This window comes from Delphinus delphis, chromosome 10 (genome assembly GCF_949987515.2).
Source record: "Delphinus delphis chromosome 10, mDelDel1.2, whole genome shotgun sequence".
Classification (NCBI taxonomy): Eukaryota; Metazoa; Chordata; class Mammalia; order Artiodactyla; family Delphinidae; genus Delphinus; species Delphinus delphis.
In genome coordinates, this window is record NC_082692.2 from 64,439,001 (window position 1) to 64,451,362 (window position 12,362).

At 50.5% G+C, this 12,362-nt stretch overlaps 1 protein-coding gene across 1 annotated transcript; it reads left to right on the forward strand.

Moving 5' to 3' along the window:
* Window positions 1–5,521: 5,521 nt before the first annotated feature.
* LOC132431672 (antibacterial protein PR-39-like) lies at window positions 5,522–8,306 on the forward strand. Its single transcript, XM_060021431.1, has 3 exons — window positions 5,522–6,914; window positions 7,542–7,649; window positions 7,793–8,306. Exons 1-3 carry the CDS (start codon window positions 6,426–6,428, stop codon window positions 8,042–8,044), a joined length of 849 nt encoding a protein of 282 aa, XP_059877414.1. The 5' UTR covers window positions 5,522–6,425; the 3' UTR covers window positions 8,045–8,306.
* The last annotated feature ends 4,056 nt before the right edge of the window (window positions 8,307–12,362 follow it).

Here is a 12,362-nt window from a genome sequence, read left to right on the forward strand (position 1 = left end):
GTTAGGATTCCAGGCTTTCACTGCCACAGCCCGGGTTCAATCCCTGGTCAGGGAACTGAGATCCCGCAAGCCGTGTGTCTTGGGGTGGGGGATGGGGGAAAGCTTAAATGCTTCCCTTCCTGGGGCACCAGTGCTGGTACTCCTCCTTTGATGATAAGGCTCCCTTCCCAGGTGCCAAGGACATACTGACTCGCTGTGGACATGCTGGTCTGTTTTTTTTTTTTTTGAAACCTTGAAGAGATGTATCCCTGACATGTTTAATGTTCTTTGTTCTGAGAAGATATAAAACTGTGCTGAGAGCCACGGTTCTCAGGAGCAGTTTCTCAGAGCAATCTGAGAAGATGGTTTCTGGGCTATAGTCCTCAGTTTGGCTCAAATAAAACTCTCTTCTATTCTTATTATAGATTGCTTATTGATTATTTTCACTGACAGTTTCCAGGACCTAGACCTTTCTAGCCCTGAGCAATACCTGCCCTAGAGGACTTGGGGCTGGACCCATTCCAATCCTTTGAGCCTAAAATCCAGGCTCCAAGGCATGCCCTGGGCCTTCTGGGATGTTTGTGTGTTCTGTGAAAAAAGGGGCACAATTGAGGAAATTGGGGTTAATCAGAGTGAAACATGTTGCTTTCCTGCAGGACTCTCACAGCCTTTAGTAAGCTAACGTGTATTGTAAGTCTCTGGGAAACAGCAAGGGAGGGTTCACATACTTCTTTGACCATGGGACCCTTTTCTTGGGAATCTTGCGCGACCACCCCTAATCCATGGAACATGCTCTGAGAAGTACCCACTTAATCCATGCAGCCCTCACATTCACTTCACAGAGGTAATGGAAACAGAGTGGGCTAGGGGCTTGCCCCAGGCCCAGGTTGGTGGTCTCCTAAGCGTGGCTGGGGCCTCCCTTCCCTGGGCACACTCAGAGCCTTCCTGAGTTGGCAGGGAGGGGGCAGCTGCAGGGCTACTGCTCTTCCTTGCCTTCACCCCTTTCTGTCATCTTCAGTGGCTCAAGGGCCAGTTCATGTGAGCGTGGGCTCTGCGGCCACGGAGAGCTGGGGAGACCAAACAATTGCCCACACATTGCCGGCGCTTCCCCCCCTGCTCTAAAACTTTTGAAACTGAGATATAAATTATCTACCATAAAACTCACAGTTTTAATGTAATTATTTCAGCTTTGACAAAAATGCACAATCGTAAAAAAAAAAAAAAAAGAAAAAAAAAAAGGGCTTCCCTGGTGGCACAGTGGTTGAGAGTCCGCCTGCCGATGCAGGGGACGCGGGTTCGTGCCCAGGTCCGGGAGGATCCCACATGCCGCGGAGCGGCTGGGCCCGTGACCCATGGCCGCTGGGCCTGCGCGTCCGGAGCCTGTGCTCCGCAACGGGAGAGGCCACAGCAGCGAGAGGCCCGCGTACCGCAAAAAAAAAAAAAAAAATGCACAATCGTGCAACCATCACCACAATCAGGATGTAGAATATTTTCATTATCCCAAATGGTCCCTCACGGCCCTTTGCAGTCTACCTTGTCTTCCTAACCCTGGCCCCTGGCAGCCACTGATCTATTTCCTATCACGATAGTTTTTCCTTTTCTGGAGGTTTCATATAAATAGAATCATGCAATATGTGATCTTTTGCATCTGACTTCTTTCACTTATCATAATGTCTAGCATAATGTTTATGAGGTTCATTCGTGATGCGCATATCACCAGTTGGTTCTTTTTTACTGGCAAGTAGCATTCCATCGTGTGGATGTCCTGCAATTTGATGGACTTGCTGATGGACATCTGGGTTGTTCCTGGGTTTTGACTATTATCAAGTTGCTTTGCACATTCTTGTACAAATTTTTGTGTGGAGGAATGTTTTAATTTCTTGATGGTAAATACCTAGGAGTGGAATTTCTGGGATGTATGGTAAGCATGAGAACTTACCCTTTTCAAGATGGTTTCTGGCTGTCCTCCCATCATCTGCAAGGGGAAGAGGGGGATGAGAGGGTGAGCTGAAGCTGGGAGAGGTTGGAGCCTCAGCCTTACATCTGTCTCTGAGTAGTTTGGTATCTTGGGCAAGTTGCTTTATCCTGGTCTGGGCTGGCCTCAGTTTATTCATCTGTGAAATGGCAATAGCACTATGATTCTCCCTTCCTGTCGCAGCAGGGGTGGAGCGAAGGTCAGCGGTACTTGCGAGGAAGAACATGGTTCTGGGACAAAGGCCTCCCTTTGAGAGCTCTATTCCCTCTCAAGTCAGTGTGGACAGGACGACAGTCAATTTCTGCAAATCCTAAGAGGTTCCTTTTGGTCCTGAGCTGAGTGGGCAAGGCCTAAGATTTTCGGGGTTGTTAAAGGCGATCCTCTTGCCGCAAACACCTTGGAATATGGAGCTATAAAGGAGGAGAAAAATTTTGCAAAGAGACCAAAGAAAAAAGGATCTTTACCACTGTCTTATACACATGTGGCCACTTAAATTAATGAAAATTGAATTAAGATGTCAGTTCCTCAGTTGCACAAGTCACATTTCAAGCGCTCAGTAGCCATGTGTGTTTAATAGCTGCCATACTAGATAGCACAGATACAGAATATTTCCTTCATCAGAGAAAGTTCTGGTTGAGACTCCAAACCTTCGCTTTGGGAGGGTCCGTATTATTAGTACATCTCTAGTAAACTGAGGCAGGCCCCATGGAGGTCAGCTGGCTTACAGATAAGGACCCCAGAAGATCCAATGGGCAGAACTCACTGTGAGAGAGCTGGCTGCACAGGGACCCTGTGGCTGGCTGGTGGGTATGGCCCCTGAGATGGACAGCTGGACATGGTGAGGGCTGTGCACAGGCAGAGGGCTGGGATGCGGCCCTGGCTCTCCAAGGGGCTGTGGAGGGAGGCAGGGTGGAAAAGGAAGTGGTTGGCTGTAGCAGTTGTGGGAGCTGGCAGGTTTGCTAGCATAAGATGTGGGAGCTCCATTTGAGGGGTGGGCAGTGGGCCTTCTGGGAGGGTCAGACATTCGAGAAATGAATTGGGCCTAGGACTGAGCTGGGCCTCGTGAGAGCACCTCTTCGGCCAAGGCTCCTGAAGGGGGAACTATGGCCTTCTGCCTGAGCCCGGCTGTCTCCAGGAAGGCAGCCCTTGGCTGAGTACTCTCAGCAGGACTCTCAAGGGTCAGTGTTGTGTGCAGGTCTCAGACTATCAACAGCCAGTGTTGTGACAGGACCAGCCCTTGGGGTTCTGATTATGACTGCACGATGCCCTTCACCAATCGCCATCAGAGAACTTTGAAAAAAACAAGTTTCATTATTTATGGGACTGGGAAATTATGTGGCATGACTGGAGCCACTCAAAGACATCTAGGGTAGAGAGAGAAAGAGAATATGGGCCTGGGGTCCTGCTTTTATTGCAGTTGAGGATGGGGGCCTAGGGTTTCTAACGGCTCACTTTTTATTGGTGAATTTAAAACATAAGAGCAGGAATTTGAAGCACAGGAAGAGAAAAAACAAGTGGCCCAAATGATCAGTTAAAGAAATCTGAAACAAAGGACCCTCAGTAGGGGGAGGTGGCCTGGCTTTTTTAATCTAGTCACGCAGCTGACAATATGTTTATTCAAGATAGCCACCTTTGAAGTGGATGCCTGGCTGTCAAAGCTTAAATCAGGCACTTGCATTACAAAAAAGAAAAGAAAAGAGAGAAAGAAAAAAACAATCAACTGTCAGCGTTTACACTGCAATCCACCAAGTGATGCCTGGGCATCAGAGTTGATGGTGAGGACCTTAACTACCTGGGTAGTTGATATGCTAAAAGTCAGAGGTTATAACCCAGAAACACATCTAAATAGGATTACAGTAGTAAATCTTTTTTTTTAAAATACATCTCTATTGGAGTATAATTGCTTTACAATTATGTGTTAGTTTCTGCTCTACAACGAAGTGAATCAGCTATATGTATACATACATCCCCATATCCCCTCCCTTTTGAGTCTCCCTCCCACCCTCCCTATCGCACCCTGGTAGGTCGTCACAAAGCACTGAGCTAATCTCCCTGTGCTGTGCAGCAGCTTCCCACTAGCTATCTGTTTTACATTTAGTATTATATATATGTCAGTGCTACTCTCTCACTATGTCCCAGCCTCCCCTTCCCCCACTGTGTCCTCAAGTCTGTTCTCTACGTCTGAGTCTTCATTGCTGCCCTGCCACTAAGTTCATCAGTACCGTTTTTTTTTTTAGATTCCATATATGTGCGTTATCATATGCTATTTGTTTTTCTCTTTCTGACTTACTTCATTCTGTATGACAGACTCTAGGTCCATCCACCTCACTACAAATAACTCAATTTCGTTCCTTTTATGGCTGAGTAATATTCCACTGTATATATGTGCCACATCTTCTTTATCCATTCATCTGTCAATGGACATTTAGGTTGCTTCCATGTCCTGCCTATTGTAAATAGTGCTGCAATGAACATTGTGGTACATGTATCTTTTTAAAAATTATTTGTTTATTTATTTATTTATTTTTGACTGTGCTGGGTCTTCGTTGCTGCCCGCAGGCTTTCTCTAGTTGCAGCAAGCGGGGTCTGCTCTTCGTTGTGATGCGTGGGCTTCTCATTGCGGTGGCCTCTCTTGTTGCAGAGCACAGGCTCTAGGCATGCGGGCCTCAATAGTTGTGGCACGTGGACTCAGTAGTTGTGGCTTGTGGGCTCTAGAGTGCAGGCTAAGTAGTTGTGGCACACGGGCTTAGTTGCTCCACGACATGTGGGATCTTCCCGGACCAGGGCTCGAACCTGTGCCGCCTGCATTGGCAGGCGGATTCTTAACCACTGCACCACCAGGGAAGCCCACATGTATCTTTTTGAAGTATGGTTTTCTCTGGGTATATGCCCAGTAGTGGGATTGCTGGGTCGTATGGTAGTTTTTTTTTTTTTTTTAAGGGACCTCCATACTGTTCTCCTCAGTGACTGTAGTAGCAAATCTTATAATAATTATACAGGCAATAGTCTGAAATACAGTTTAGAGCCATTGTCCCAAACTTGAAGGTTTCAGCCATGATAATAGGTCAGTGATCTTGAGGGTCCTAGGAATTTGTTCAAGGATTTGCATAATATTGTGGAAAATGTTAATATTTGGCACCATCCTGTGAAATAGGTCTGAGCCTGTCCAGAGTTGGTAGGTTGCTCCATATCTCATCAAACCAGTCTCTTAGTCCTGAGAATAGATCAGTTTAGTTAAAAGGTTGTGCCTCATTTTCAGAAGCAGTGATGCAGGTGGGTTCCCCAAGTTAGGCCTACAGAGTACAAGCAATCAGGTATTTAATGAGAGGCATTTCTATGGAAACAATGAAAACAAAAAAAATTAAAAAAAAAACAAAGGTGTGTGACTGGAGCAGATTGTAATCCCAATTTCTGACTTCTGAAGGCAGCCAGATTTCTAGGTGTTGGGCTTAAATCCTCTTCAAATGGAGTGAGGGCAGACAGTGGCAATCTAATAGATTTTCCCGGGTCACAGTTTGAATCTCTGGTGATGCTTCTGAGTGGCCCACGCAGCAACAGACATGAAGATTGTCCATACATGAGCTGTTACGGTGATTTCTCTGAAATTTATATTAAGTGTCCTATTTTAGCCTGCATAGCTTCAGGAAAAGGGCAGTTTTAGTTCTCAATGATTCCAAGTCAGGAGGATGGGAGAAAAATTTGAAACATTAGTTTGGAGAGTTGTAGCCAGATATTAGAGGAGATGAGGAGAAATCAGTATGCAGACCAGTTTATAGGTAGACAACAAAACCTCAATGACAATTAACAGAACTAGTATTTAATATCCTCAAGTACATATTAAATTTTCTACTGAAACATAATTTTTCTGTCTAAAATTACCCCCATTTTTATCAAAGATAACCAACTTACGACTAATTTGCTTGCAAATTAAGTCTAGTTTCAATAAACTTGGCTTGATTATTTATATGAGTACAGCAAGAAAAAGTGACTGACCATATAGGCTCCTTTAAGTCTGCTTTGCTGGAACTTTTCATAAGGAATCCCAGATTGAACTTTTAAAATTCTACATGACTATTCTTGAGGCTTGGTTGGGAGGGGCCAGGGCAATAGGCCACGGCTGGCAGGGACTTAGGATGGGACATTTTTAGAGTGAGAAAGTCAGTGGAGAAGAATCCAGGAGAGGGGACAAATGTAGCCAAGCCCCTGACTGGCTGAGGGCTGGGCCCAAAAGACAAGATGGTGTGGGGTTGACTGTCTGCCTAGGGTTTGGCTAGGTGTGTAAGGCTCTAGAAGAAGCTGGTACAGTCATCCACTCATCGACATTAACTGATGGCTACTCTGTGCCAGACAGTGCCTAGAGGAGGAGATTGAGTGCTGAATACACTCCTTTACCCTATTCCTGAGGAGGCCAGAGTGTGGAGGCAGAGGGCACGTAAGACAGGGCCTGGTCTTCCCTCTCCTGGAGGACTCAATGCTCTTGAGCAACCCTGCCTATGACACTCCCCATGGGCCCCAGGAGAGACCAAGACGTTGTCAGGGAGATGGAGAAACCATTTCTTCACCTTCCACAGGAGGCTTCCCGCTCCCACTGCCCAGCAATCCCGTGAGGCAACAGCAGGGGCTGAGGCAAGTCCAGCTCACAGCCGGGGGGGAGATCAGGGATGGGGCAGGTCAGGAAGACGCGTGGTTGGGCCATTGCATCAGGCCCAGGAGGGGCATAAAGGAGGGTCCTGCGTGCTGGGAGGAGGCCGACTTGGGGACCATGGAGACTCAGAGGGCCAGCCTCGCCCTGGGGCGGTGGTCACTGTGGCTACTGCTGCTGGGACTAGTGGTGCCCTCGGCCAGCGCCCAGACCCTCAGCTACAGGGAAGCTGTGCTTCATGCTGTGGATCGTCTCAACGAGCGGTCCTCAGAAGCTAATCTCTACCGCCTCCTGGAGCTGGACCCACCTCCCAAGGCCGTGAGTCAGGAGGACCCTGGGGAGGGGGCTGTCTCCCGCCAGCCATGGCCACACTGTCACCGCCTCTGCTCAGGCTGTACCTCCTGTCAGGAAGGGACTTCTCCCTCTAGGTGGGCTCCCACCTCTTCCAGGAAACCTTCCCAGAGCTGGGTCCCCTCCCAGCATGAGAGCTTCCTGCCTTAGCATCTCTCCTGTGGGAACAGGTGCCCTGGGCTCCAGGGCTTTCTGGGAGCTCCAGGGTAGGGGGGATGGTTACTCGGTCTGTGATGTGACTTCCCTGCTTTAAGTCCCATCTGTTCCTCATTGTCTTCCTACCAGGGAGGGCTCTGCTCAGCTTGGAGATTACAGTGACAAGGTCTTTCCCTGCAGGTGGTCCCTGACTTGCCTCAGCCCCTCCGTGGGGAAGGTGTTCTCATCAGAGCTGGTCTGAGGTCCCCTCCTGCTCTCTGTGTGCCCATGAGTCCAGGAGTGGGCTCTGTCCCCTTCCCCTGTGCACCCAGCACCAAACCCAGGGCCAGGCACACAGGAGGGGCTGAAGAGGCTGCCGTCTAGGTGAGGGGCAGGGAGACAGATCAGAGAAGGAAGCATGAGCTTGAGCCCAGTCACCCCACTTTGATCCTTGACCAGGATGAGAACCTGGACACCCCAAAGCCTGTGAGCTTCACGGTGAAGGAGACCGTGTGCCCCAGGACAACCCAGCAGCCCCCGGAGCAGTGTGACTTCAAGGAGAATGGGGTGAGGCTGGGGGCTTAGAGTGCTGGTGGATGCTTCCCAGGGAGCTGAATAGGGGGCTTTGGGGAAGATTTCTAGCCCCTGGGCTGAGGCTGGGAGGCAATGGTCCGGGGGTTCCAGTTTGAGCTCGAACCTCCCCCTTACAGCTGGTGAAAGAGTGTGTGGGGACAGTCACCCTGGCTCAGATCAGGGACAACTTCGATATCACTTGCACTGTGGTGAGTGGCCCGTTCTGTGTTGTGGAGCTAATAACAGGGTGCGTTGAGGAACATCCTTTGGACCAAATACCCACTGCCCCTTCCAGGGCAGAGAAAGGCCCTCCTACCTGGCCCCTCCCTCACCCGAGCCCCAGGCCTCCAGGACTGGCTCTGCCATCCCTTAGAGCAGTGGTTCTCTAAGTGGGGTCCCACCCGGGAACTTGACAGAAAGGCAGATTCCCAGGCCACACTCAGACCTCCTGAATCAGACTCTGGGCTGGGGCCCAGCCATTTGTATTTTCACAAGGCCTCCAGGGGATTCCGACTGTGCTGAATTCTGAGAGGCACTGACTAGAGTAATGTGCTTTCAGCCCCTACTCCCGTCCAGCTTTGCTGGGATGGGCTTGTGACCCTGGGAAACCCCTTGCCATCTGTGGACCCCAGTTTCCTCATCTGTCTGTGGATGTAGGGTTTCAACCACATGCTCCAAAGGTCACAGCCAGAAAGTGAACTGGGGCCCAAAGTCTCCTGAAGTCACCCAGTTAGTGGGGATGTCCACATGGGGAGAATTCTGGTCTTACCCTGGGCCCATTTTCCATAGTAACTTGTTTCTTCCTGTTGCATAGCCCCAGAGTGTCAGAGGACTGAGAAGCCTGGGTAGGAAGATACTAAGAGGTTGGAAGAAGTATGGCCCAATTATCGTCCCAATAATCAGATTAATTGGGTGAATTGTGAGCCCAGGGAAAAGACCTAAGGGTCTGCCTGCCCTGCTCAGACTTCTAGACTCTGAGAAATAAATTCTTGTGAAAGCAACTTACTCCAGGGGTCAATTTCATTTGTCTCCCCTCCTCCCACTTACCAGGACTGAGTCCTTAGCTCCGGGTAGCCTCTTTTGTGTGTGTGTGTGTGTGTGTATGTGTGTGTGAGAGAGAGAGAGAGAGAGAGAGAGAGAGAGAGAGAGAGAGAGAGAGATCACTCCTGTAAACACAGTCATGGGTGAGGCCCCTGTTCCTTCCAGGAGGGCATGGGGAGAGGCCAGGGCCAAGAGGTCCATTCTCGGGTCCCTCCCATGCCCTTCACACACCTCTGCCCTCCTCCTCCAACACCCAGTAGGGACTTAAGGAGACCTGCTCTGTGTGTAGTGCTGGTGGGGATGCTGTCCCTGCTCACATGGAGGTGACAGTCTGGAGGGGCCAGGCTTTTGTTAAACACTCACAGAGACGCAGTTCAGTCTCAGGGTTAAGCCTACAGGTACAATGCCCATAGCGTTTCACTTGCCCTTGACAATCTTAACTCTGGAAAGCCCACCCCTCCTTGCTTTTCCTTTGGCATTGAGACACATCACTGTTTCTTCAGCTGGGTCCCAGATTTCAGTTGTGAGCTTGTGTTTATTTTTATTTTTGGCTGCACTGGGTCATCGTTGTGGTGCTCAGGCTCTTTGTCGTGGGCTTCTCTCTAGTTGCGGCACGCGGGTTTAGTTGCCCCACGGCAGGTGGGCTCTTAGTTCCTCAACCAGGGATCGAAGCCACGTGCCCTGCATTGGAAGGCGGCTTCTTAACCACTGGACCACCTGGGAAGTCCCTGTGAGCTTGTGTTTAGGGATCAAAGGTATATAAATGTTTTTTTACCATTAAAAAGAAGCATCCTGCTCATTGGGGTGAAGAGCTCTGCATGAGTGTGAGAGATACAAAGAGTGACACACAGGTCACATATCTGTTTGCCTGGGTGTTTCAGACACTGTCCATGTCTTGCCCACTCCCCATTCTCTAGCTGACCTTTGCTCTGGGGCAGACTGGAAACATTGGGAAGTTTGAACCCAGGGAGCAGCCTCAACCAATTATTGGGGGGACTTGGTAGAAAAATACCTCCTCTTCCTCACTTCTTGGGGGGTCCACTCCCAGACATGTCACACCTCCTTCTGAGGTCCCCAGCTGGCTTAAGCCCCTGTCGCCCACTTCTGTGACCTGTTCATTGACACGTCCTCTTCTGACTCAGGTCCTGCCCTGTCTCCCTTCTCTACACTCGTGCTGGTGCTTTCTGGAATCACCTCCCAAACAAACTACTTCCACTAAATGCTTGTCTTAGGTCTGCTTGTGGGCCAACCGTACCAAGACACAGATTCCCCTCTCTGAGAGGGACAGAGGACAGGATCTCACAGAGCATTTACTTTGCTACCTGTCAGGCTTGTCTCTGCTTGGTGAGCAGGTGGGGCTGATCTCAGGCAGGTTAGAGGAACCTCATGCTTCTCACTCTACATCAATGCAAGTTGGGGGAGGAAACTTTACAGAGGACACCCAGGGGGCTGTGTTGTGTCTGTGCCAGAGGATACAGCCTTGCCATTGCCAACTGTTAAGTGGTCAGGATTTTTCTGAGCTGGTTGTTAAACTCTTGGTAGCTTGAAATTGGCCTTGGTGAAAGTATTTCCACCATGGAAATCAGCAAATGTTACCCATCAGTTTTGTCATAGCTGGTACATCACTGCCCAACCTGAGAGACAGATCACTCATCAGGATGATATGGGCCTGTGCTGATCACATCTGTTTCCAATTTCCTCCCGTGACTGCCCATCCTGCTTCCATGGCAACCCACCTATAGCCTCAGCCCTGTCTTGCCCTTTCATATTTTACATCGGAGTTGGCCATATGTCCCTTGCCTGGGATCAGGCCCTCAACATGCATACATGACCACTGATAGCAGAAAGGAGATGACACAAACATTTTTTCCATTGCAACCTTTGAGAAGGAGACAAAACAGGCAGGGAGGCATAGAGGCCTTGTCAGTGCCTTCTACAGTGACTGACTGGTGAGAGAGTCTGCTGTTTGACCATTAGACCTCTTACCCCTGAGAAAACAGGTAACAGACTTTCATGAATGGCATAGAGCATTGTCAGTCCTCCCTGAGAGTAAAACTCTGGATGGTGAGTTCCATTTGCATGTGATGGCTACAGTGTGATGGGTGTGCAATGGAGGGGACCTGAGCCCAGCAAGGGGGAAAGAGGGTGCTCTGGGGAGAAAACTGCTTAGGACAAGCAGAGGGACTGGCATGGTAGAGTGAGAAGTGACACTCAGTTCAGTGCTCAAGGGAGGCATGCAAGGGGGTGGGTCAGGGTGGGACTGGAGAGATGGACAGACCCAGGTCTGGAAAAGCAATAACGAGCCGGATGATTTTAGAGGGGAGAGCAGATCCTTGTCCACGTTAGCCAACACCCTGGCTTCAGTGTGTGTGTGTGTGTGTATGTGTGCGTGTGTGCGTGTGTGTGTGTGTGTGTGTGTGTGTGTGTGTGTGCATTCACGAGGGGTGAATCATCAGGGAGCCGCAAGGACGTGTCGCCCCAGGGCAATGGCCAAGGGGAGAGGAGGGAAGGGAGAATAGAAGGAGGGTTGTCACAGAAGCTGAGAGAGTGTGGGGCTGACTGGGATGGAGTCACTGCAGAGGGGATGAGGCAGGTTTACTCCCTGACAGGTTGAACAATGCGAGGGGTGGGTTCTGAGAATGTGATCATGGGCTGGTCAGAGTCCTGGTGTAGATATGAGATGAGTGTGGGGGAGGTGACTGTTCAGTTTTGACCACATTGGTTCTGAAATGCCAGGGGCATGAAATGCCAGTTTCCCTGGGTGGGGCACTGGGCAACAGGTGCTGTGAGCGCCCTGCCCAGATCCCCCTCACTGGGCGGCTGCCCCCCCACCCCGCCCCGTCCCCCATCTGTTTGAAATGTGCAATATGGATGCTAATGGCTCACAGGTGCCCCCTTCACAGCTGCCTTCACAGCCTCCCAGGAGATGCCTGGGGGGTTGTGTCCCCTCTGCCCTCAGCCTGTGGATGGGGACTGACTATGAGGCGACATCAAAGCCCAGCCCCCGCCTCAGTCAGTCCTAAAGCAGGGGTTCCAGGCGTTTGTGGGTGAGGCTGAAGCTCGTCTCAGGGTAGAGCACGTCCCTGCTCAGCTCCTTCCTCTGCCCTATCCTGCTCCCCTCCGCCTCCCTCCTCCGGACAACACTCCTCAATAAATCAGATGCCTCTCACTTCCCAGCTGAGGCCCTGCTTCTAGGGAACGTGGCCTGTGATGGTGGTGGAGCTGTGCAGAGTTCACCCACTCGGCCCAGGTGGGTCAGGCGCGGGGCCTGATGTGGAGAGAAGAGAGAAGAGCCCGAGGCGTCCAGGGTGGTGGTGCAGGAGGGGAGTGGGGTGGGCGTGGTGCTGTAAGCCAAGGGGCATTGAGGATTTTACAAAGTGGCCAGAGTAGGACAGGAGCCCACGAGGCCCAGGGAGATGACTCCTAATATTTTCCTATTGTTTGTGCAGATGTGAAGGCCACTAACTTCAGTGGGGGGCAGCACAGAAGCCAAACACAGCGAGTGGAGGAGAGCAAGAGGTAAGGAAGAGGGAGGGAATGAGTGAGGACAAGGAGGGGCTTCTCCATCCCCCAGACCCCTGCTGTGCCAAGGAGGGAATCTGGGCTGTAATCAGGCAAGGTCCTTGTGGACCCTGCCCTTGAGCCCCACCAGTGAGGTCTCAGGAG